This window comes from Podarcis liolepis (genome assembly GCF_965112155.1).
Source record: "Podarcis liolepis genome assembly, chromosome: 15".
In the NCBI taxonomy this organism is placed as follows: Eukaryota; Metazoa; Chordata; class Lepidosauria; order Squamata; family Lacertidae; genus Podarcis; species Podarcis liolepis.
The window spans coordinates 25,898,082-25,919,198 of record NC_139566.1 but is presented as its reverse complement, the minus strand read 5'-3'; the positions used below and the strand labels follow the sequence as shown (position 1 = coordinate 25,919,198).

Sequence of the window (21,117 nt, the reverse complement as noted above, 5' to 3'; positions counted from 1 at the left end):
ATCCGTAAGTTGGTTTGTAGATGATTTTATTATTATTGGAAAGGAGGCGAAAGGGAAAAGTGAGGTAGGACAGATTGCATCAACTCTGAACTCGTCCCAGCGAAGGTCATGGATCTGTCTCGGGGGAGGCCAGCCCCCCCACCCTCCCCTTTCCCCAACCCCCCCAGGCAGCTCTCGTCATTTCTGGTTCCAAGGCACCTTGGTCACGTTGCCCCGACAACCTAGCCACACATACTGCCCCCTCGCACACACACACCCGTTCTGTTTTCGGCTTCCTGGGTCAGAGTTCTCTCCCCCACCCGCCTCGTAAGGCAATGGAACCCAAACTCTCCCCCCTGTACCTCCACGATCTCAACTGGGTTGCATCCACCTCCTTCCCTCCAGCAAGAACTTTCTGCAATTTGCAGTTCTCCCCCAGTTCCTCAGGGGCCCCCCAAGTCCTGCAGGGGGGGGATACCAACTGGGTCCTAACTGGACCTGAAGCACCAGCTTCCTCCTTCCTACCTGGGGCCCACATCTGTCTCCAAGAACTCTGATTTCCCATCCCCAACATATTGCACGTTCCGTATTTCGCCTCTTATGGTCTCAGCAGCTTCCTGCAAGCAGACTGGGCCTGGTCTTGCAACAGCCATTGGGTCCAGCCAAGCAGAGCTTTTGCAACCGATAGGAAAAGTGTGTCTTCATCCCGTACCCAGCCAAGCTTCTGGCATGCGCTCCTCTTTCTGCAGCTGCCCATTCCTCTATACTGCTCAATTGTCCTCCCGTCAGATTGCAAGTAGCAGGCTTTCCTCTTCTTCCTCCACCATCGTGCCTCAGGACAAGAACAGAGATGGCGCTAGGAGAGGCGGGTGGAGCTCCATCTCGACACCAAACTGGATGTTCAATGGGGAAGGGAGTTCTCATCAAAGGATGGGTCCCCCCCCCCCCAAAACAAGGAGTGGGGAGTTTCTATGGCTGAAACGGCCGAGGGGGCTGAGGGCTTTTTGCTTGCGTTGTTCAGCCCCCTACACAAAGGGAGGGAGGAAGTTGATTGTCAAGCATACTCGAGTCGGGAGACAGGGCCTGACAAGTGGCAGCCCCCATCCCCGGGTTTTCGTGTCATACACCGGGAGAGAGAAAGACACACACGGAGCAGAAAACTGGCAGGTAAAGGACACAGAGAGATAACACTGCAAGCTCACTACACGGGATGGTTGGACAGTGGGCTCATGGCGGCCGGCTGCGTCCCCCTCAGTGTCCCGCCTCACGGATGTGGTGGTTTGGACCCTGGTGGTCTGGGGATAACCCCTCCTTTGGGGAGGTGCTGAAGAGGTTGGCCAGGGCCACGGTCGGACTGGTGGGGCTCATCCTGCGGGGAGGCAGGCCCTGGTCGGCGGCACTCTCTCGCCGGGGGCCCATGACTTGATCGATGGTTTCCAGGCGCACGGCTGGCAGCAGCCCCAGGTTGCGGGGGTCTGTGCGGGCCAGGGGGTTCTCGTCAAAGCGCCAGGGGCTCTGGAGGCGAGGCCCAGCGAGGCTCTCTGCATTCTGGGCAGGCTCTCGCGACTTGGAGCGTTGGCGGGGGCTGTCCTTGGAGAACTGGATGCTGGGGATGTCGCTCTTGAGGATGCTGCTGCCCCGGCGGCCCTGGGGTGAGGGGCTGCGGCTGGCCGCATGGTCCCGGCTCGACGAGCGCAGGATGAGTCCATGGAACTTGGCCAAACTGGGGCTGCGGCTGCGGTGACGCTTCATCTTCCCGGGGCTGGGGCTGCGGGATTTGGGGCCCAGCAGGACCAGGGTGCTGTCGTCCTCCTCTTCTGAGGTGCTGCTGGAGCTGTCGGTGGGGCTGGTGGCTTGCTCCAAGGTGGGCAGTGAAATCTGTGTGCAGGGAGACGGAGAGAGGAGAGTCAATATTGACTTGGGAAGGCCGGGCCCAGCTGCTCCCCACTACCTGATAAATTTTGGGCTGGGCAGGTTGAGAGGAGGGGTAGGGGGAAAATTTCAAGTCTATCTAATTTGCACCTAACGAAGCAAGAAGCGAATTAAAACACAGCCAACCTTCACAATCTGCTCTTCTCCAGATTTTGCAATGTAAGGTGTACAGAAAAAAGGCATTTGATAGTGTAAAGTGTGCATAATGAAATTTGCAAAATGAAGCAAGCCATCTCAAAGTTTTTAAGCTTGGTTTACTAAACACCAGTGAAAGCACACATACTGAATTAGGTCACTCCACAGGGCAATAAATGCAAATTACCCTGTGCAAGTTATCCCAAGAAGTTTCCAGTTCATAACTTCCTGGAACATAGGAAACTTGCCTCAAAGCAAGTCAGACCCCGGGCCCAGTCAGCTCTGCACAGCCGCCAATTCCTAGGGGCCGAGGTCCCTTCAGCTTCCCCACCCCCCAAATAAAATATTTCAACTGCCAGACCCGTTTCTCAAGTTGATGAGCATTGCTATTCAAATGGGGGGGGGGCACGTCTTGTTATTATAAGGCGTAAAAGGTGGTGCTGTGGTCTAAACCACTGAGTCTCTTGGGCTTGCCGTTCAGAAGGTTGGGGGTTCGAATCCCCGTGACGGGGTGAGCTCCCGCTGCTCTGTCCCAGCTCCTGCCAACCTAGCAGTTCGAAAGCACACCAGTGCAAGTAGATAAATAGATACCGCGGCAGTGGGAAAGTAAACAGTGTTTACATGCACTCATGGTGTCTCGTTGCACCAGAAGCGGTTTAGTTATGCTGGCCACATGACCCAGAAAGCTGTCTGTGGACAAACGCCAGGTCCCTCGGCCTAAAAACGAGATGAGCACCACAACTTCATAGTCGCCTTTGACTGGACGTAACCATCCAGGGGTCCTTTACCTTTATATGGGGGAGGGAGGTTACCTGAGCCCACCAATATTTTATTCAAGTAGGCACGCCTGCAGCTTGGTATTGTCCACAATGACTCACAGTTGCTCTCCAGGATTTCAGACAGGGGTCTCTCCCAGTCCTACCTGGAGATGTCAGGGATCGAACCTGTGACCTTCTGCATTCAAAGCAGATGTTCTACCTACTGAGCTAGACCACTTTCCCCCCAACTCGCATTGCTGCTTAATGTCAACTAAGCATCCCTCTTGCACATCTGTCTCTGTGCTTACCTGGAAGGGCTCTGTCACACCCACCAAACAGCTGTAGCTGTTGCTGTAGTAACCCAGGATATAGTCACCCTTCCCTTTGGGTAGAGACTCCTCTGGAAACAGTAACTAAATATTTGGGAAGAGAAAACAGGGAACAGCTCTAAGGGTGGTCAAGAGCAGCAAAATCCCAACCTAAACAGCAGAGAGCCAGTGGTGGTAGTGTCTAATGCAATAATAAATATACACTTTGCATGTGCCATACAAACTCTAAATCACAGTTTCCAAAACTTGGGTCTCCAGATTTTTTTTTTTTATTTTACTACAACTCCCATCATCCCTAGCTAGCAGGACCAGTGGTCAGGATGATGGGAATTGTGGTCCAAAAAGAAGCTGGAGACCTAAGTTTCGGAAACCCTGCTCTAAATGATAACATAGGTATCAGTAAGAATATCATACAATGGTACCTTGGTTCTCAAACGGCAAAAACCCAGAAGTAAGTGTTCTGGTTTTCAAACGATTTTCGGAAGCCGAACGTCCAATGCGACTGTCAGCTATTGTTTCTGGAGCACTTGCACCAATCAGAAGCCGCGCCTTGGTTTTTTAACATTTCGGAGGTCAAACCGACTTCCTGAACCGATTAAGTTTGGTGCTTTTGTTTTTGCTATTTATTTTGCGTTTTTGTTTCTGAGGCTTTTTCGGTTTATTTGTTTTTGTGACTGTGTGGAACCCAGTTCAGCTACTGAGTGATTGTGTGACTGCGGAAATGGATAAAAGCCCCCCATCCAAACAATGACTATCATCAGTGCAGGTAAGAAAAAAAGAAATTTTTTATCCTCTACCACACTGTCTTATTTATTTTATAGTACCCAGTGCATTGATTATTGCTTTCATTTTATGGATCAATTATAGTAAAATTGATGTTAAATTGCTGTTTTAGAGGTTGTTTTTAAAAGTCTGGAACATATTCATCCATTTTGCATTACTTTCTATGGGAAAGAGCACCTTGGTTTTGGAACGCTTTGGTTTTGGAATGGAATTCTGGAACGGATTAAGTTTGAGAACCAAGGTACCACTATAATCCAACATATCCTATTATACAGCACTTTAAATACATACTCCCGTGATATAAGAATGCAAAATTGTTTACTGTTACCCCCCCCCCAAATTAATATTCCCATACCTGGTAAACGTTGCTTTCGGCTTCTTCCTGCTTTGCCCAGACATAGGCGACATAGTCCTTCAAGTGTCGGAAGCCCACCTGGGAGAGGAGAGAGAGGGAGGGGTCCAGAAAAACATCACCAGGGCTTTTCCCCAGCGGGATTGTGCATCCTCTCCCCCACCAAAAGAAACCCCTGACAGCCCTCCTATTATTGTGCTTTCCACCACAGGATCACTCTGCAGGTTAGAGCATGGTGCTGATAAGGCCAAGGTTGCAGGTTCGATCCCCGTATGGGGTAGCCGCATATTCCTGCATTGCAGGGGGTTGGACTAGATGATCCTTAGCAGTCCCTTCTGACTCTATGATTCTAGGATTATGATACAGCTATAAAGGGTCTGGGAGTGTCAGCTCTTGAAATAAATAAAAATGGACTTTAATTTGGAACCTGTAATATATACAGTGCTTTCCTTCTAAAAAGAATGTTTAAGGGTAATCTCATTTTGACTCAAGAAAATCACCATTTTACAATTCAAATCGGGGAATATAATTACAGTAAATGGACAAAAGTACAAAGATTCACAAAATGTTTCGGGGTATGCATACCCTGCGTCCCCCCAGAAAAAAAGCACAGAGTGTGTGTGGGTGCGCGTGCGTGTGCGCGCGTGTGTGTACACACACACACACACACAGAGTGGTACCTCAGGTTACAAACGCTTCAGGTTACAGACTCTGCTAACCCAGAAATAGTACCTCGGGTTAAGAACTTTGCCTCAGGATGAAACAGAAATTGCGCAGCGGTGGCGCGACAACAGCAGGAGGCCCCATTAGCTAAAGTGGTGCTTCAGGTTAAGAACAGTTTCAGGTTAAGAACAGACCTCTGGAACGAATTAAGTTCTTAACCCGAGGTACCACTGTACACACACACACACATTTTATTTTACTTTATTTCATTTGTATAGGTATATGTGTATATGTATACACATACACATATACATAGTAAAGGTAAAGGGACCCCTGACCATTAGGTCCGGTTGTGACCGACTCTGGGGTTGCGGCGTTCATCTCGCTTTATTGGCTGAGGGAGCCAGCGTACAGCTTCCGGGTCATGTGGCCAGCAGGACTAAGCTGCTTCTGGCAAACCAGAGCAGCGCGCGGAAACGCCGTTTACCTTCCCGCTGGAGAGGTACCTATTTATCTACTTGCACTTTGACGTGCTTTTGAACTGCTAGGTTGGCAGAAGCTGGGACCAGACAACAGGAGCTCACCCCATTGCGGGGATTCAAACCACCAACCTTCTGATCGGCAAGTCCTAGGCTCTGTGGTTTAACCCACAGCGCCACCCGCGTCCATATGCAAATGAAATAAAGTAAAATAAAATTAACCTGCTTAGCCAGAGGGTTTTGGGAAGGGACATAGTAGCAGAGCACATGCTTGGCATGTAGAAGGTATCTGCTTCAAACTCCAGCATCTCGAGGCAGGCCTGGGAAAGACCCCTGCCTGACTCCCTGGTGGGGACAATACCGAGCTAGTTAGACCGGGGGTCTGATTTGTCAGAAGCAATGACCCTTGGCTAGGTGACCTAAAGATCTGACGCTGTAAAAAATGGCTTTCCTGTGCACACCAAAACCTTTGGGTTCCTGCAAGGATTTTGGCAGCCTTCATTTGTGCTGTTTCTGAACCTCCCACAGCACAGAGCAAGCATCCCTGCTGATCATCGTTGTCATGTGGCTGTTTGTTGCTCCCTCCACCTTTGCAGCATGAATAATTTCAATAAGATGCCTTGGAGGTCTGGCCCTGAGAATCATCACTTTCTGGAAATCATCCTGAAATTGTTTTAATCCTAGCCCCCCCCCCCCAGATAGGTGGTGGAACAGAGCAGAGCGGAAAATGATCTTGCGAGAGCCTGTGCAGACCTGGTGGCCCAAAGTAATTTGCTTTATCTTAGCTACCTGCAGTAGCGGGAATAATAACGCAGTCCTACCCAATAGGGCTTTTATAAGAATGGTAGCAAGATTATGCTTGGAACACTTAAAAACATTGCATTTGTAATAATTGCGGTTCATCCAGGCTGCCTTTCGCAGTCAGGGATTATAAAATATTTATCGGCTTCCTGACACTTTCAGTGGAAAGAAACTAAATGAGGAACGAAGAGCTTCATTAATTGCTAAAACCACACCAAAAATAGTAATGGGTTTTGGTGTTATTAGATCGGGTTGTCAAAGATAAAACACAGGAGACAGAACTGTCAGGTTAAATATAATATCATCTGGCTGCCTTTCTGAAATGTATGTGCAGAATACAAAGATTGGGGGTTTTCCCACCCCTGAATTTCTTAACATCCCTTCCTGATGTCCTCTGAAAAGCACTGAGAGATAGACTAGCCCATGCACACACAAAAAGTTGTTTTCTTTTATTCTCATTCTTCGTTTTGTCTTAACAGTGATGGCAGAAAAAAGGAAACGGAATTGGGATATTGCATGCAGGGAAGGTGAGCTTTGCAAGAGGTCAGCTGCTGCGGGAGGGGGGGAGATAAGCTGTGCAAAATCTCACGGTGCACATCACAGCCCATTCCCCTGTGTGCAGAAGCAGGCACACTCAAAGCTTCTTTTATTTGATACGCTCTGCCCTCGTGTCGCTGCAACCCTCGGTCAGGTGTTACTGGAAAACCACTGTGTGCGGCAACTGCCTCTTACCCGGTAAAGAGCGACCCAGTCCCAGGAGCTGCGGTGATAGCTAGAAGACACCTTGTACCAGGTGACAGCTTGTTCGGGTTTCGTCCACTCATCAGCTACCTGAAGCTCCACCAGCGGCACGTCAGCCCTGGAAGCAAACTGCCAGAGAGAGAGAGAGAGAGAAAGGGGAACAGGTGGTTTATATGAAGATTACCCGCTCTGGATCCCACAGCTAATTCTCCCCTGGTCTCCTCGCTGGCCCAAATAGGACTAATTTAGCCAGCTAGTCCTGATGTTCATCTAATGTTTATTGGATTTTTGAATTCTGAATTTATTTTTATTCACGTTTTATACTGTATTTTATGCTGTTTTTTGTTGCATCAATTAAGTGTTTTAAATTTATTGCTAGCCGCCCTGAGCCTGGTTTTCTGAACCGGGAAGGGCAGGGTATAAATAAAAAATTATTATTATTATTATTATTATTATTATTATTATTAGACCCGGGCTTTGCTATGTTCGACAACTCACAGCAACCTGCTAAGAAACCCCTAGGAAGTGGTGGGATTCCCTAGGGGGACACCAAAAGGCAAGGGGGCAGCAGGGGGTGCTAAATGTGGGATGTAATCCATTGGAGCAGTCAAATGCAATATTCCTTGTTTCCCTAGAGTGGGCACAGGCAGGGGAACATCCAATCAGTGTGACTTCCTGTTCTACTGGTCTGGAGCGTCCTCCCCCTGAATGTGATCTGGGAGATGGGCGTGACCCTGGCTGACTCCATAAAAGAGCCGAGTCATGCAGCCACTTCTCTCTCTTGATGCCATGCTGCTCCCCTGCAGCCATTTTGTTCTCTTGATGCTGCTCCCTTAATGTATTTTGCTGTCTGCTGGCTCTCAGCTAGCAGCACATGGGCTCAATCCCCATAAGGGATGAACTCACACTATGTTCTGTAACTACAAGCTGACGTCTGCCTTCAGGGATCATACTGTGAACTGAATGTGAGTAAACTTCTTGTTACTTTTAAGGAAAGACTCCAGTGTCTTTATTCTTTTAAGAGGGATCAAAGGGGACACCAGGAATAATCCAGTCTGATCAAGCCAGACTGGATTGCTTAACTAAAGAGATTCAAACGAATCTGCAAACTAGCTTCCTGCTGTATTGAGGGGAATCTGCTCTGCTACATGACTCACTAGTGTGAGTGAAGGAAGGATAATATTTAATCACTATATCCTCTCCCACTGTCCTTAATATTCCCACAGTGGAGTCGTAAATGACTATCAGGCTTTAACAGCTGGTATCACGAGTTCATCAGTTTTGTGGAGTTAAACTAAATACAAGCAACCCCTGATTTGCAAGGGGGTTGTGTTATGTGTCATCACACGTTTGTAGCACATGTAAGCCTGTCATCACGACCCTGTTGCACCCTCTTCCAGGTCCGAACAGGATGTGTGGATGCACAGCTGAGCCTGCCTTGAATGTGTGCAGAATGGTCATTGCTAGTAATTTCAATTGGATTTTGAATACAGTGGTGCCCCGCAAGACGAATGCCTCGCAAGACGGAAAACCCGCTAGACGAAAGGGTTTTCCGTTTTGGAGGTGCTTCGCAAAACAAATTTCCTATGGGCTTGCTTCGCAAGACGAAAATGTCTTGCGAGTTCCTGCGGGGTTTTTTTCCTCCCCCCCCCTTTTTCCCAAGCCGCTAAGCCGCTTAACAGCTGATCCGCTAAGCCGCTTATCAGCTGAGCCACTAAGCCGCTTATCAGCTGATCCGCTAAGCCCGCTGAGCTGCTAATAGCGCTAAGCCGCTAATGGGCTTGCTTCGCAAGACGAAGAAACCGCAAGACGAAGAGACTCGCGGAAAGGATTCTTTTCGTCTTGCGAGGCACCACTGTAAATGTGCATCTTCCACTGTTTCTAATTTTATTATTATCTTCCTTAGTGGATCGTGCAAACCACTATAACGATTAATGCTTTGCATTGGGTAGAGTTTATGGAACCAAGGGGGCAGCAGAGGCCCCCCCAAAGTTTGGAAACCACAGTTTTAGGAGAATAATTCAATAGACAGAGCAAAATTCTCTGTCCCAGTTTATTGGTTGAAGAGAGGCCTTGATCTTCCCCACTCACAACAGCACAGACCTGACTTGGCGCACAGCCAGGACAGCCCAGAGATTCCCGGCTGCGTCACTTTCCACCAGGGCTCCAGACTCACCTTCACAGCAAAGATGGAGACCACCGGCTTGTGGTCACTGACGGTGTACTCCATGTGGCTGCAATAGCAAAGCTGGTTCACAGACAGGAGGCCGCAGATGGATCTCCCGGGATGCGTTGGTGCGCCAGTGCCTTTGATCTTCCACAGGATCCGGTCGGTCCAAGCCGGCTTCCTTTTCTTGGCGCTGTGAGGCACGTGAGAGAGCAGAATGAGCGGGCGCTAAAGGAAGTGCCAGAGGGCACAGCGGTTCTCCCCTATCCCTCCACTTAGGATAAGAATGCCCCGTCCAGTCCAGCCAGACACGCCCCATTACCTGGTGTCATACATGTCGGTGCCCACGTCAAACTTGAAGGTTGGGGGGAAGTTGAGGGGTCCCTCTTGGAAGCCTTTCAAGATAGGCCAGGTGTTCTTAGCGATGTTCAGCTGCATAGAACAAGAGCCGAGGCAAAGAGAGAGAAAGGCTGAAAGCACCTGAAGGAGCGTCTCCAACCCATTGTTCTGCCCGGACACTGAGGTCCAGCACCGAGGGCCTTCTGGCGGTTCCCTCACTGCGAGAAGCCAAGTTACAGGGAACCAGGCAGAGGGCCTTCTCAGTAGTGGCACCCACCCTGTGGAACACCTTCCCACCAGATGTCAAAGAGAAGAACAACTACCAGATTTTTAGAAGACATCTGAAGGCAGCCCTCTTTAAAAAGGTAAAGGACCCCTGACCATTAGGTCCAGTCGTGACCGATTCTGGGGTTGTGGCGCTCATCTCGCTTTATTGGCCGAGGGAGCCGGCGTACAACTTCCGGGTCATGTGGCCAGCATGACTAAGCCGCTTCTGGCGAACCAGAGCAGCGCTCAGAAACGCCACTTACCTTCCCGCCTGAGTGGTACCTACTTATCTACTTGCACTTTGATGTGCTTTCGAACTGCTAGGTTGGCAGGAGCAGGGACCAAGCAACAGGAGCTCACCCCGTCACAGGGATTCGAACTGCCGACCTTCTGATCGGCAAGTCCTAGGCTCTGTGGTTTAACCCACAGCGCCACACACATCCCAGGAGGAACCTACTGACACCTTATTACACACACACACAGAGAGAGAGAGAGAGAGAGAGAGAGAGAGCGAGAGAGAGAGCCCTCACCTGGTCCTTCTCCCAGAGCTGGTGGAGGATGTTGTTGTCAATGGCGTATTTCACAAAGCGGATGTCTAGGCTCTCAATGCGGAAGTTGAGGTCCCCAAACCAAAAGACGATGCTGGGGTTGGGGGGAGGGAAAGAAGACACAGGTGAGGCCGGGACCCTCGGCTGTTTGAGCCCACAGCACGGCCAAGTCAGGAGGGAAGGCAGAAAATAAGATACATTCACAGAGGACGTCTAGCGGTGTGGCTGTTCACCTAACTGGAGAACCTCCATGTAAAAGAGCAGGGCTATCAGATGTTGGAGAGCAAGGCAGCCAGGGAAAAGCTGTTCCTTGGTTGTGCGAATTCCTTGCAGTATCTCAATGGCTTGCTTAACTACCGCATTTTTTGCTCTATAAGACACAATTTTCCCCTCTTAAAAAGTAAGGGGAAATGTGTGTGCGTCTTATGGAACGAATGCAGGCGGGAGGCTCTGCTCAGCGCTCCCTTTAAAGGGCCGTGTGGATCGTGTGTGCAGCTCTTGGGGGCTTTTCCCCAAGGAGGGAGAAGTGCTGCCCTTCTCCCTCCTCGGGAAAAAGCCCCCAAGAGCCACACACATGCTCCGCGAGCTCTTTAAAGGGAGCGTGGCTCTTGGGGGAGCCTTCCTCCCACCGCCCAGGAGAGGCTTCGCCCAGCTATCCCAGAAGCCAGAACAGCAAGAGGCTATCCCAGAAGCCAGATCCCTCTTGCTGTTTCTGGGATTCAGAATATATTTTTTTCTTGTTTTCCTCCTCCAAAAACTAGGTGTGTCTTATGGTCTGCTGCGTCTTATAGAGCGAAAAATACGGTATCTGTTTGTGCTTTTATTGTGTGTTTTCATATTGGGAACAGCCCTGAGATCTTTTGATGAAAGGCAGTACAGTGGTACCTCGGGTTAAGTACTTAATTCATTCCGGAGGTCCGTACTTAACCTGAAACTGTTCTTAACCTGAAGCACCACTTTAGCTAATGGGGCCTCCTGCTGCTGCCGCGCTGCCGGAGCACAATTTCTGTTCTCATCCTGAAGCAAAGTTCTTAACCTGAAGCAATATTTCTGGGTTAGTGGAGTCTGTAACCTGAAGCGTATGTAAGCTAAAGTGTATGTAACCCGAGGTACCACTGTATTTAAATCTAATAAATAAAATACTTCTTTTTTAAAAAAATCAACCAGCCATTTCTCTCTCACACACACGCAAACAAACAACTGGGACACGATCGAGGGGAGAAGGAGCCCTCCCTTCCCAAGCAGCAGAGGAAGGAGGCTTTTTCTGGGAACAAACAGCAGTGGCTAAGCCGAGATTCTGAGCTGGGATGTAGGTCAACGCCAGCCGGAAGCCCTCCTGGCTGACTTCCAAACTGCTCCGCCACCGAATGGATCAGGTGGCCTGGACCATCGGCCTCAGCTTCGAGCGCCGCCTGGTTAGTCGAAGCCTCCCGATAAAGAGAGTCTCAGGCTTCAAGAGGGTCAGCTGTCACAGCAAGCCCTGCGTGTGCCACCCTGCCCACCTGGGCGGCCCACGAAGACACATTTCCACCAGCAGGAACCAGTCGGAATCAGATGGCAGAAGTGATGTGGGCAGATGGTGGGGGGGCAGGGAGACAGATTGCACTTAGCACTGATACCCTCCCATATATTTTTTCTTTTTTAAAAAAAATTGTCAGAAAGCAATCACTTTGAAGATGGAAATTCGCCTGTGAGTTCTGGGAATCTGGTTTGGGTTGGGCACAATTTCTGCGCAAATGCTTTCCGTCCATCGATTTCTCCCTACCCTCTCTCCCCACCCACCCCCGGATGTGTGAGAGAGACAGGGGGAGGGAGGGGAGGGAGTTAGCTTAGCCTGGAGAAGAGAAGAATGACGTGATCGCCTTCTTCAAATACCTAAAGGGCTGTTACAAGCTTGTTTTCTGCTGCTCCAGAGGGGAGGACTTGAATGAGAGCTGATCTACAGCGGAATGGACTCACTCAAAGTGATGGGCTCTGCTTCACTGAAGACTTTTAAACAGAGGTTGGATGGCCATCTGTCATGGACTTTTAGCCACAATTCCTTCGTTGCAGGGGGTTGGTCTAGATGACCCACAGGGGTCCCTTCCAACTCTGCAATTTTAGCCTCCATACTCCCTCACAGCTCCTTCAACTGCCCCACCTCATCCCTACTCAGCTCCTCTGTGTCCCTCTATCCCTGCTTCATTGCAACCTCTGCCATTATGTAAAACCTCCATTTAAAAAACTGCCCTTCTATTTTGTTCTCTTTCCCCCATCATGCAAATCCAAGAATGTGATGCAGTACCACAGATCCTCCAATGGGGGGACTGCGCGATGACAGCCTCACGTTTTTATGTATATAGGAAGATATATATCACTTAGAATCTGGATTGCTGTTTTATTAACATTCAGATTAAATGGCCTATGTGTCATTGCTGTTTTAAACACACACAAAAATGCCGCGGTCTTTCAAAAGTCTTAAAGTGCCTTGTTTCCAAAGTAATTTCATGATTACATAATCCCAGCTTTCTCAGTCCGGTGCTTTCCAGGCTATTCTGGCTGAGGTTGATGGAAGTCCAGAACAGCTGGAGGGCACCTGGCTAAGAAAGGCAGATGTAAGCTTTCTTATTAGTGTTCTGCCCTAGGAAAAAACAGCCTATAAATAAGTATGTGTGCATTAGGGGCTGGTTCCCCTGCTCACTCGGTTTGTCAACCCCGCCTACCCCTTTGCCCTTCCCCCGCACCTTCCCCCCACCCTTTAAATCTCACCCACCTATCCTCTCCATAGCTGACCTCCCCAACAGCTTTTGTGAGCCTGCCTGCCATTCCTCGTGGTGCAGCTGGTGTGGCCACCTGCTGGCAGCCGTGTGAACTACAGAGCGTGACAACACCTTACATTTCTATTTATATAGGAAGATATGTATTCGTACACATTGAAAAGGAGTCTCAGAGACCAGAATGACTGGGAAGAGGGGAAATAACCGAGGCAGTGGAACGGAGGCTGGGGTGGATTGGGAGTCCTGCCCATCTTCCTTCTTGCTTCTCTCTGCTCAAAATCGCCTTCCAACTAAACATCAGGAAGAACTTTTTGATGATAAGATCTGTTCGACAGTGGAATGGTCTCTCTCGGAAGGCAGTGGGGTGTCTCTTTCACTGGAGGTTTTTAAGCAGAGGTTGGGTGGCCATCTGTTCAGGTTTATTTAGTTGTGATTCCTGCATTGCAGGGGGTTGGACTAGATGAGCACTGGGGGGCCCTTTCCAACTCGATTATCCAGGAGAAAAGATCGGACTCTCTATCATACAGGAGAGCTTTTCAGCCACAGGGCCACATTCCCTTCCAGACAACGTTTGTGGGGGAGGGGGACATGCCAGGGGTGGGCGGGGCAAAGGAAAAATGGGCGGGGCAATTGAGATGCAATGCACCTGGGACCGAGACTTACTCGTGGTCAAGGATCCCGCTGGCTGACGGCCCTTCGAACTGCTGCATGTGGAGGATGGTGGTGAAGTCCTCCTTGCGCTGCTCTGCCTTCTCCATGTGTGCCGGTAGGTGGCAGTTTAGGAAGCAGACCATGTTGCCAAAGATGGAGAGGCGGATGCTCACCCCACCTTTATTGCCCTGCATTGGGGAGGGAGAAAGGTATGGATCAGCTGCCACCAGGGGCTATGCCTTCGCTCTGTGCCCTTGGACCCATGCACACTTTCTGCCAGGCTTCAGGGAATCAGCTTCCTCCCCCCGTGGCAGTAGATAAGCGGAACAAAGGAAAAGGAGTCTTCTTACCAGTTAGAAACTTTAATAATCACAGCGAGAGAACAAAGAACATTCCTCCTAGAAATCTGCAGCGTTCCCAATTAAGTTCCTTCCTCCCTCCGTCCCTATTAAACTACGTCACTCCTACGTCTTGTAATCTGAGCTTGGAGCTGCTGTGTTTTCTGTTCTGCCTATATATATATATATATATATATGATTTTCTTGATTTAACAAAGTGAGGGGGAAGATGGGTAGGGGTGAGGTTGGGTGGCGATGTTTCTATTTTACTTACTATATGTAGGGTTTTGTGTCAGCGTTGCTTGTGCAGGTTCTTTGCTGTTCGCTTGTGTTCCTTTGGTGGTGAGAGAGGTTGGGGTTGGCCTAGGGTGTGGTTGTTCATTTGTGGTTTGCTGTGGTGATCTTTGTTTTCATGTGTGAGTGGGGTGGGTGGGTGTTTTGGATCATGTTAGCCAGATTGATTTGTATGCTGTTGGTGGACTTTTGTCGTTGTCTTGCTGTGTTGTGTATGTGATAAAGGGGAGCCATGAAGGTGTCTTCTTCTATTTGTCCCTGTGTCAGTTTCAGTTTATTAGGTAATTTTTCTAGTAGGGCTGTTTCCCATATGATTTGGTACCATTGGTCCATGCTTACTCCTGACAGGTCTCTCCTGTTCTGCCACTTTCTGAGCTCTTCTTGACCTTGGGGAGAGTGGAGGAATGCTTTCCAGACAGTGAATCTGTTAACCCTCTCTCCCCCAGTGTTTCTTTTCCTAGCTGTTCCCCATCCAGCATTTCCCAGGTTCTGCCTTCTGAACTATGCCCCTCTGCAAACCGTTGTTCCAAATCTATACTGTCCTCCTGCTCCTGGGAAGATTCAGGATCAGGGGGAGGGGGTAGATCCCACCTTTTTCCTCAGTGTAGCCCTCCTCAGCATGGCCCCTGACACTTACCCAGTATCCTCCCAGTCCCGTCCTGGTGCAGTCCGTCTGGATGTCCTGTAGAAACGGCAGGTGGTAGTACTTGGCAAAGACCATCAGGATGACACCTTGCATCCGCACTGTGCTCACCTGGAAGAGCGAAAGGCAGTGAGAGAGCCAGGCAGCATGGTGCAATGGTTAGAGCACCTGGCTAGAGGGTTCATTTTCCCACTCGGCCATGATGAAGCTCGCCGGGTGATCTTGGGCCAGCCACCATTCCTCAGCGTGACCTACCTCACAGGGTTGTTGTGAGGGTTTAAAGTGAGGAGGTGTGGGGAGAACTACGTACACCACCCTTGAGCTCCTTGGGAGGGAAAGTGGGATATAAATTCAATAATGAATAAATACATCTCTCCGCCCTCACAGAAGGCACGGCACTCAGTTCGAATCCTGAACACACACACCCCAGACTCAGGATGGGAGGCTTGCAGGCTGATCTGCGACAGCAAAGTCTAATTAAGGAGAATGGAACAACAGAAGTATAGAATCGCAAAGTTGGAGGGGACCACTGAGGTCGTCTAGTCCAACCTTGTATCTCAATTTGACCCTTTTACACGGATTTGTATGTTTTGTGGTATTTTATGCATTGTGACTTGCCGTTATTTTTATTGATCATAGTTTAGTAATTCTTTATTGTAACTGATAAGTGTAAACTGTTTACTTATTATTTGTTGACCTTTAATTTTATTGTTCATTATTCTGTTACAATGGATTGCTGAATACAGTCATAGCTTCGACTTCCAAAACATTCGGAAACCAAAGCGTGCTTTCTGATTGGCTGCAGGAAGCTCCTGCAGCCAATCGGGAGCTGAGGAAGTCCTATTGGACATTTGGCTTCCAAAAATAGTTTGCGAACTGGAATACTCACTTTTTTTTGCGGCGTTCAAGAGCCAAAACATTCGAGAACTAGGCAGTTTGAAAACCAAGTTACGACTGTATTGCTTTATTTGATCTAAGTTGTTTCTTTCAAAGTTATTGTGACTTTTTTGGGGGGGTACTGGATCAGATTGTTATTATGTGTGTGACCTTTGCTGTCTATTTTCTTGTTTCTTCAGCTCGTGAATCACCTTATGTATGTATAGTAACATAGAAAGGCAGTGTTACAAATTAAAAGTGAACTGAAATGTACAGTTGTACCTCGGGTTAAGAACTTAATTCGTTCTGGAGGTCCGTTCTTAACCTGAAACTCTTCTTAACCTGAGGCACCACTTTAGCTAATGGGGCCTCCCACCGCCACCACGCAATTTCTGTTGTCATCCTGAAGCAAAGTTCTTAACCCGAGGTACTATTTCTGGGTTAGCAGAGTCTGTAACCTGAAGCGTCTGTAACCTGAAACGTCTGTAACCTGAGGTACCTCTGTACTGCAGGAATGTCAACTAAAGCGTCCATAACAGAAGGACATCCAAGCTCTGCTTAAAAACCTCCAAGGAGGGAGAGTCCAGGCTAGGGCCTAGAGGTGAGCTGCTGTCTGGAGAAATAAATGCAAAATATGTGTATTCATGGAAAGTCAGCTTATTGATGGCTACCACCCATGGAGACAGCAATGCTTCTGAATCCCAGTTGCTGGAAACCACAGGAGGGGAAAGTGGGGTCTTGTGCCCAGGTCCTGCTTGCAGGTTTCCAGCAGACATCTGGTCGGTCATGGTGAGAACATGATGGTGGACTAGATGGGCCATTGGCCTCATTCAGCTGGCCTCTTCTCATGTTCTTATGAGTTATGCACAGCGCTCCATTTTCAAAGTGCGTTTCCTTTCTGTATTCTATTACATCGTATGCCACAGCAAGAATAGCATATCCAATTCTAGAGCACAAAAGTAAAACATGCAAGGGAGATGGAGTTGTCCCAAGGTGATCTGGCGCGTTATGAATGTGTCCTGGAAAGCTCCGGTTGTGTGTGGGGTAGGCAGGGCGAGAGAGAGGGGGGGGAGAGGAGTAGAATCAGGCTGTCAGAACAAGCCCATCCCATCGCCCCAAGTCACACAGAGGCTGTCCTAAATAGGGAGACAGCACAGCAGGATCCTCAGCCCTTGAGAAACCAGCAGCCGCTCCTCTCCCCTTCGCCGTCACAACAGCCTCCCAAAGGAGGAGCTCTGATGCTCCTCGTCGCCATGGCATTGCCATGGAGACCGCTGTGACGTTATCGTCGGGAGCAGGGCAGGGTTCTGAGGTCATCCGAGGAACTCAGGCAGGCAAGCACCCGAAGCAGCACGCCTGGAGCACCCTGGCTTTGCCAAGGCTACTGGAGCCTCACACCCTCAAATCCTGGAGAGAGGGAGGTTGGCACCTGTGACGCTCACAAGGGGCATCGCCTCAGCCAGCCTTTGCGTCCCTGAATCCCACCAGCGCCACAGTCGCTGGGCCAGAAGGGACTGGTGCCATGCAGATCTTTGCAAACTGGGCTGTCGTCTGAGGTTTCGTGCGTGCCTTGGGGGTGCTTCTCTCTATGCGAACCTGCCTCCCTGTGTGATAACCTTCTCTCAGTGCTCTCGACGTCAGAGGGATCAACCAGAGAGAGCCTTTTCGGCGGCCGCTCCCAGGTTGTGAGGTTCCCTCCCAAGAGAGGTCAGACTGGCTTTCTCCATCTTATCCTCCCACTGGTAGGCTAAGAGAGGCCTTTGAAAGCTAAGGCTCAGATGATGCCGATCCACTGGGCTGCCATGCTGGCAAACTGGATTGGGACACCATATCAAGCTGCATCCCATAATGCGCTTTAGGACAGGAGTGGGAAGGAAATCTGTCTGGATCGACTGGGGGGCTGCCACATCGAGAGGGCAGAGTGAGGCTGTGGGTCAGAAGAGCAGACCCATGGGCAGTGAGGGACATTATGTGCATTGGTGTACAGTGGACGCTCGGGTTGCGAACGTGATCCATGCGGGAGGCACGTTCGCAACCCACAGCATCCGCAACCTGCAGCACCGTGTCTGTACATGTGCGGGTTGCAATTCGGAGCTTCTGTGCATGTGCAAAGTGTGATTCAGCGCTTCTGTGCATCTGCGAGCGCCGAAACCCAGAAGTAACCCATTCCGGTGCTTCCAGGTTTTGGCGCGTCCGTAACCCGAAAATGTGCAACCTGAAGCGTCTGTAACCCGAGGTATGATTGTATTTTAATGAACTGAACAGAGTGAAAGGTTATGAGTCATGGGGGTGCAGAGATGGGGTGTGTGACTGGGGGTATGAATGAACTTAGTACTTAGCTTATATCTTTAGTTACTATTTTGTTAATGTTTTTAATATTGCTTTGTGGATTCTAAATGCTGCATTGGTTTGTTAAACACACGACTTGTCACAATTGTGAGGTTTAGCTTATTTTTTAGTTGCTGTTTTGTTAAGTTTTTTATAGATTGCAATTTTTTTTGATAAATTCTTTTATATGACGTATGCTGTATTCACGATGTGCTATTATGTTTTATTATGTAATGGTTATTTATTGGTTGTTAAGCTGCTTTGAGATTCATTTGAATGAACAGTGGCATAGAAATGCAATCAATCAATCAATCAATCAACCACAGCTGCCCCACCCTTGGCTTATTGCCCACCACTATCATGGCCAGGGACCAGCGCATTGCCAACAGATGCTTGAGATCTGCAAGGCTAACTCCCCCAACACCTGTCCACCAGCTGATATCACTTGTGACATCATCTGATGAGTGGGAGGACAAGGTTAAATCCTGCATTGACAGTGTGTACCAGTTTTGAGCAAGGAACAGGGGCACATAGCCAAAGCAGCAGGATTTTACACACACATCCTGCTCATCAGCTGGTGAGTGGAGGGGTTAAATCCTGATCATTTCAGCAAAGTTCCTAATTCAGAACCCCTTGCTGAAACAGTCAAGGAAAGGAAGCATAGCAAAAGGAAACCTGGGAACCACAGCAGGGAGATCAGAAGTCATACTAGAATTAGTGAAGAATTAATGCGGGTGGCACTGTGGGTTAAACCACAGAGCCTAGGGCTTGCGGATCAGAAGGTCAGCGGTTCAAATCCCCGCGACGGGGTGAGCTCGGTCCCTGTTCCTGCCCTCCTCCTTGTAAAGTAACAAAGATTATGGATAATTTTGAAAAATGGAAGTAGTGGAGAACATATTGATATGCAGTCTTAATTATTGTAATAAGGGCCCATGCAGGAGATGGGGGGAAGTCACAAGTCAGAGAATCTCCTAAGATGATTATACAAATTGTTTGATTGTAAATTTCTATTGATAAAAATAAATAAAAAATATTTAAAACAACAACTGCGGGAATAATAACACAGCCCCTTAATTAAGTTTGCATTGGTCCTGGCTTTAAAAAAATAAATCTGTTAGTACAAACAACATTCTGAATCACTGTTGTTGTTTTGTGTAAAAATTAATTTTATCAGCCCTCTGATTATTTGCAGTTATTAAAAGCATTTGCATTCGTAACCAAAAAAGAAAAGAAAAGAAAGGAAGTCCCCCCCCCAATATTCTTAACCTGTCCTCAGCTTGTCACTGAGTTCCCCTTGGTGCTTACCAGTACAAAATTAAATGGACTCAACACCTCCATGAAGAGTTCGCTCCACTGGTCTGTGAAAAGAGCATCTTTGAGCCGTTTGTTGATCATGGAGTTCACCTCCTGGAGCCTGAAAACAATTCAAAATTGTCACCAGCTGGCAGGCAAACACTTTGGAAAGAACACTCTGCTCTCCAGGCACTTTCACGGGAAAGAAAATGGAGGAAAAGTCTCATGTTCTTATAAATAACCCCTCTTTTTTCCATCAAATTTATATACCAATTGATTGTAAAGCAAAAAGTCTCAAAGAGAATAAAACTATAAAACTAACTATAAAAACAATTCTTCAAAAGATAAAATCAGCAATGAACTAAAAACAGATTAAAACTTACAGCAATTTTTTAAAAAGGCTTTTCTAAAGAAAAATGGTTTTTTAGCAAACACCAAATAGAGGGCAGGGAAGGCACCTGCCTGGTGTCAATAGGCAGTGAGTTCCAGAGATTAAGTCCCACTCTAGACAAAAAAAAAAGATTGATTTCTTACAAATGCTTAATGGGTATTATGTGGGACCTAGAACAGCGCCAGTTCCGTAGTTCAAAGCAGCTGAGGATTTTTCAAGCCAAGGATCAGAGGGGGCTGAGCTCACCTCACCCACAGGGCTGAAATCCCTTCCTCCACCAACACAGTAGAAAAGACTCAGTGGCTCTAAAAAACCTCGCCCTGTACCAATTCAAAATCAAAAGGAGAACCTGTTCTTCTGATTCAAGATATGAGAGGGGGAAACCACATAATTGCCAGATAATGGAATCATAGAACTGTAGAGTTTGTTCTGAGGTTTGTGCTATGTCAAAAAAAATTATTGGGCATTGTCCTTTTGCAACCATTCTCCGTCTGTGTTACATTCTCCGTTATTGCTTTGGGACGGAAAGAAAAGGCCAAATGGAATATGGAAAAATGGAATGATTATGTGTTTGAATACGTACAATCAGAAATATTTGCACAGGTAGTGGCAGAGGATAGATGGGAAAACAAATGCCAAATAAATGGGCTTTTTACAGGGACTGGATAGAAAGAGGGGAAGCCAACCCTAACATACAAGATCGACTGAACAGAATGTGTACATGGATAAAGATATGAAGAAGGAAGGCCTGACCGGGGGAGGGGAGGGTTGGAGTGGGGGGGGGAGAGGTAAACCGGATGGTATTTTGAATGGATTTTGTTATGTAAGCCCTTTTTCAGAAACCATATATATTAATGCTAAGTAGGTATGCTTTGTAGTATGAATGAATTGTGTTTTGTATTCTTTGTTTTTAGAATATATATAATAATGTTACGCTACTAAGCAAATTTAATAAAACAGTTTAAAAAACCCATTCTACGTCAATTTAGGAGAAAGGAAATCGCATCTGAAAATTACAAAAGGGGAGGGAGAATTTGGGGTGACGTGCCTAGATTTGTGAAGATTGCATTAGGGAAACTTGGCTGCAAAAAAACAAACAAACCCTGCAACTCTGTGCAAAAATGTATATATTATTAAAATAAAGGTCGGCGGCGAATTTTAAAAAAGAAAAATCTACAAACTGATGTAGATTTTGAAGGAGCTGGGGATGTTTAGCCTGGAAAAGAGGAGGCTGAGAGGAGATATAATAGCCATCTTCAAATATCTGAAGGGCT

The 21,117-nt window shown here is 48.0% G+C and overlaps 1 protein-coding gene and 1 long non-coding RNA gene across 4 annotated transcripts in view; one reads left to right on the top strand and one right to left on the bottom strand.

Annotated features, from left to right (window-relative positions):
- Positions 1-9: 9 nt before the first annotated feature.
- INPP5J (inositol polyphosphate-5-phosphatase J) overlaps positions 10-21,117 on the bottom strand; it is a 36,977-nt gene continuing 15,869 nt past the window's right edge. For all 3 annotated transcript variants that reach the window (XM_083478534.1, XM_083478533.1, XM_083478532.1), the window contains exons 4-13: positions 19,465-19,573; positions 14,950-15,066; positions 13,693-13,868; positions 10,256-10,367; positions 9,442-9,551; positions 9,129-9,312; positions 6,944-7,081; positions 4,272-4,349; positions 3,113-3,217; positions 10-1,857 (exon numbers count right to left, since the gene is read on the bottom strand). In XM_083478534.1, the coding sequence (XP_083334660.1) occupies positions 1,231-1,857; positions 3,113-3,217; positions 4,272-4,349; positions 6,944-7,081; positions 9,129-9,312; positions 9,442-9,551; positions 10,256-10,367; positions 13,693-13,868; positions 14,950-15,066; positions 19,465-19,573 (1,756 nt within the window). In that variant the 3' untranslated portion in view covers positions 10-1,230. The remainder of the gene's footprint in view (positions 1,858-3,112; positions 3,218-4,271; positions 4,350-6,943; positions 7,082-9,128; positions 9,313-9,441; positions 9,552-10,255; positions 10,368-13,692; positions 13,869-14,949; positions 15,067-19,464; positions 19,574-21,117) is intronic.
- LOC310695039 overlaps positions 3,362-21,117 on the top strand; it is a 167,858-nt gene continuing 150,102 nt past the window's right edge. Inside the window, exon 1 of the long non-coding RNA XR_014519884.1 lies at positions 3,362-3,842. This is a non-coding gene — a long non-coding RNA (uncharacterized lncRNA). The remainder of the gene's footprint in view (positions 3,843-21,117) is intronic.